Source organism: Brachyistius frenatus, unplaced genomic scaffold (genome assembly GCF_029030835.1).
Source record: "Brachyistius frenatus isolate BFR_SWC_R1_liver_20210118 unplaced genomic scaffold, ASM2903083v1 Contig_315, whole genome shotgun sequence".
Classification (NCBI taxonomy): domain Eukaryota; kingdom Metazoa; phylum Chordata; class Actinopteri; family Embiotocidae; genus Brachyistius; species Brachyistius frenatus.
The window spans coordinates 172,501-175,000 of NW_027210914.1; the positions used below are offsets into that span (position 1 = coordinate 172,501).

At 51.9% G+C, this 2,500-nt stretch overlaps 2 protein-coding genes across 4 annotated transcripts in view; both read left to right on the forward strand.

Annotated features, from left to right (window-relative positions):
- The first annotated feature begins 989 nt into the window (after positions 1-989).
- On the forward strand, positions 990-1,374 carry LOC138635538 (histone H2A-like). Its single transcript, XM_069723069.1, has one exon. It carries the CDS (start codon positions 990-992, stop codon positions 1,371-1,373), a length of 384 nt encoding a protein of 127 aa, XP_069579170.1. The 3' UTR covers position 1,374.
- A 163-nt stretch (positions 1,375-1,537) lies between these two features.
- The window catches only part of LOC138635536 (E3 ubiquitin-protein ligase RNF26-like), a 2,936-nt gene continuing 1,973 nt past the window's right edge, over positions 1,538-2,500 (forward strand). The window contains exons 1-2 of one of the 3 annotated variants that reach the window (XM_069723067.1): positions 1,538-1,776; positions 1,846-2,016. The gene's annotated coding sequence lies outside the window, so the exon portion shown is untranslated. Of the gene's footprint in view, positions 2,017-2,500 lie in introns of all 3 variants that reach the window. The other 2 variants (XM_069723066.1, XM_069723065.1) reach the window with 2 other exon arrangements.

Below are 2,500 nucleotides of genomic sequence, written 5' to 3' on the forward strand. Positions count from 1 at the left end.
GTCCATCAGTCCTGTCTCCCACCACCTCCACCCTGTCCAGTGGACACCCCAGCACACTGCTGGCCTTCTTGATTAGCTTGTCCCATCTCATCAGATCGTCTGCTGAGTGTTATCAGTCCAGTTTATTCATGTGAACACCCAGGTAAGAGCCTGCTAACGTTAGCCTGCTAACGTTAGCAGGCTAGTGTTAGCCTGCTAACGTTAGCCTGCTAGTGTTAGCCTGCTAACGTTAGCCTGCTAGGGTTAGCCTGCTAACGTTAGCCTGCTAGTGTTAGCCTGCTAGTGTTAGCCTGCTAGGGTTCATTTAGAATTTATTAATCCCAAAGGGGGAAAATGTTTTAGTCACAGTGTGTCTCACTGTGGGCGGACCTCCACCTCTGCTGCACTGACACAGGTGGAGGGAGGAGACACAGGTGGAGGGGGGAGACAGGTGGAGGGAGGAGACACAGGTGGAGGGAGGAGACAGGTGGAGGAGGGAGACAGGTGGAGGGAGGAGACACAGGTGGAGGGGGGAGACAGGTGGAGGGAGGAGACACAGGTGGAGGGAGGAGACCGGTGGAGGGAGGAGACACAGGTGGAGGGGGGAGACAGGTGGAGGGAGGAGACACAGGTGGAGGGGGGAGACCGGTGGAGGGAGGAGACACAGGTGGAGGGGGAGACCGGTGGAGGGAGGAGACACAGGTGGAGGGGGAGACAGGTGGAGGGGGGAGACACAGGTGGAGGGAGGAGACAGGTGGAGGGGGAAGACAGGTGGAGGGAGGAGACACAGGTGGAGGGGGTGTATATTTACAGTTTGTTTTGTTTGTGTTTACTCTCACAGACTCTGACGTTGTTTGAAAATATAACAAATAAAAACAAAAGGAGCTCTCTGATTGGCGGATCACTCTCAAACTCTGTCCGACCAATGAGCGAGAGGCTTCCTTGGTATAACGCGCGTGTCTCCGCCCCCTTCGAGTCACGACCAGTTTGAATTGAGGAGAACCAAAAACATGTCTGGACGCGGAAAGACCGGCGGGAAAGTCCGCGCCAAGGCGAAGAGCCGGTCCTCCCGGGCCGGACTCCAGTTCCCGGTGGGTCGGGTCCACAGGCTGCTCAGAAAGGGCAACTACGCCCAGCGTGTCGGTGCCGGAGCCCCCGTCTACCTGGCGGCGGTGCTGGAGTACCTGACCGCTGAGATCCTCGAGCTGGCCGGAAACGCCGCCCGCGACAACAAGAAGACCCGCATCATCCCGCGTCACCTGCAGCTGGCGGTCCGCAACGACGAGGAGCTCAACAAGCTGCTGGGCGGAGTGACCATCGCTCAGGGCGGCGTGCTGCCCAACATCCAGGCGGTGCTGCTGCCCAAGAAGGTCGAGAAGGCCGCCAAGAAATAGACTGAGCCTCCAAGAAGTAGACGGAGCCTCCAAGAAGTAGACGGAGCCGCCAAGAAGTAGACGGAGCCGCCAAGAAGTAGACGGAGCCTCCAAGAAGTAGACGGAGCCTCCAAGAAGTAGACGGAGCCTCCATCAACGGCTCTTCTCAGAGCCTCCGACTCTTCTGAGCGGTTGTTTCGCGTCATGAATATAAATGTTTGAAGACCATCGTGTGAACGCAGTTTTACAGGAAATATAACAGACGATTTCAAATCAAATGAAACCGAGACGACGCACAGAAACCTCGAGCTATAAAACCACCAAACTTTAAAGAAAATAAAACCGTCTGATGTTTCTATGCTGATTGAAGTCTTTAGAAGTACAAATATAAATGAAGTCAGACCATAATAATGTTAAAATAAAGGTGATAATGTCCTCTGATCATTTATATACATAATAAAACGGGGCAGGATTGTAATCTGTTTCTCACCAGCAGGTGGCGGCAAAGCAGCGATTAAGACGCGTCGTGATTTTAAACGTGAGGAAGAAGAACGAACAACTTCCGGGTTTTTAGTCCTTCAGAAGAAGAACCGAACTGCGAACAGAACTCATGTCGGCGACCAGCTGTTGAGAAACGCCTCCAGCTGTCCGCCATGTTTCCGCGGTGAGTTTCCGACGCATTTATTTTGCGTTGTTTCCACGTGCTGTTTGGGGCCAGTCCGGAGGGCGTGGTCTGCTAGGTAACGTTAGCTGGGTTAGCATGTCGCTACCGAACACATCGAAGGCTTTAAAGATGAAAATGTAGATAAAATATGAGTAAATCATTTAACGGACCTTTGTTCCGGTTCTGGGAGCTTTTCTTCGTTTGTTTCGTAACTCTGAACGGCGAGCAAAACCTCGACTGACGGTTTAATACCGAACAGCCTTTAAAAACCTCATTTGAATCTCTTGCTCACATTAACGTCAGAAGAATGATCGGAGCAGAACCCTTCAAACATCTGGAAACAGCTGTTTAACTTCAAACATCTGGAAACAGCTGTTTAACTTCAAACATCTGGAAACAGCTGTTTAACTTCAAGAAGTCTTTGTGTCATTTCAGCCTCTGATGAAACTCGGTGAGCGAGTAACCCGGATGTAAATATTACAAG

Coding starts and splice junctions, on each gene's coding strand:
- LOC138635538 (XM_069723069.1), top strand. CDS start 990: ATGTCTGGACGCGGAAAGACCGGCGGGAAAGTCCGCGCCAAGGCGAAG.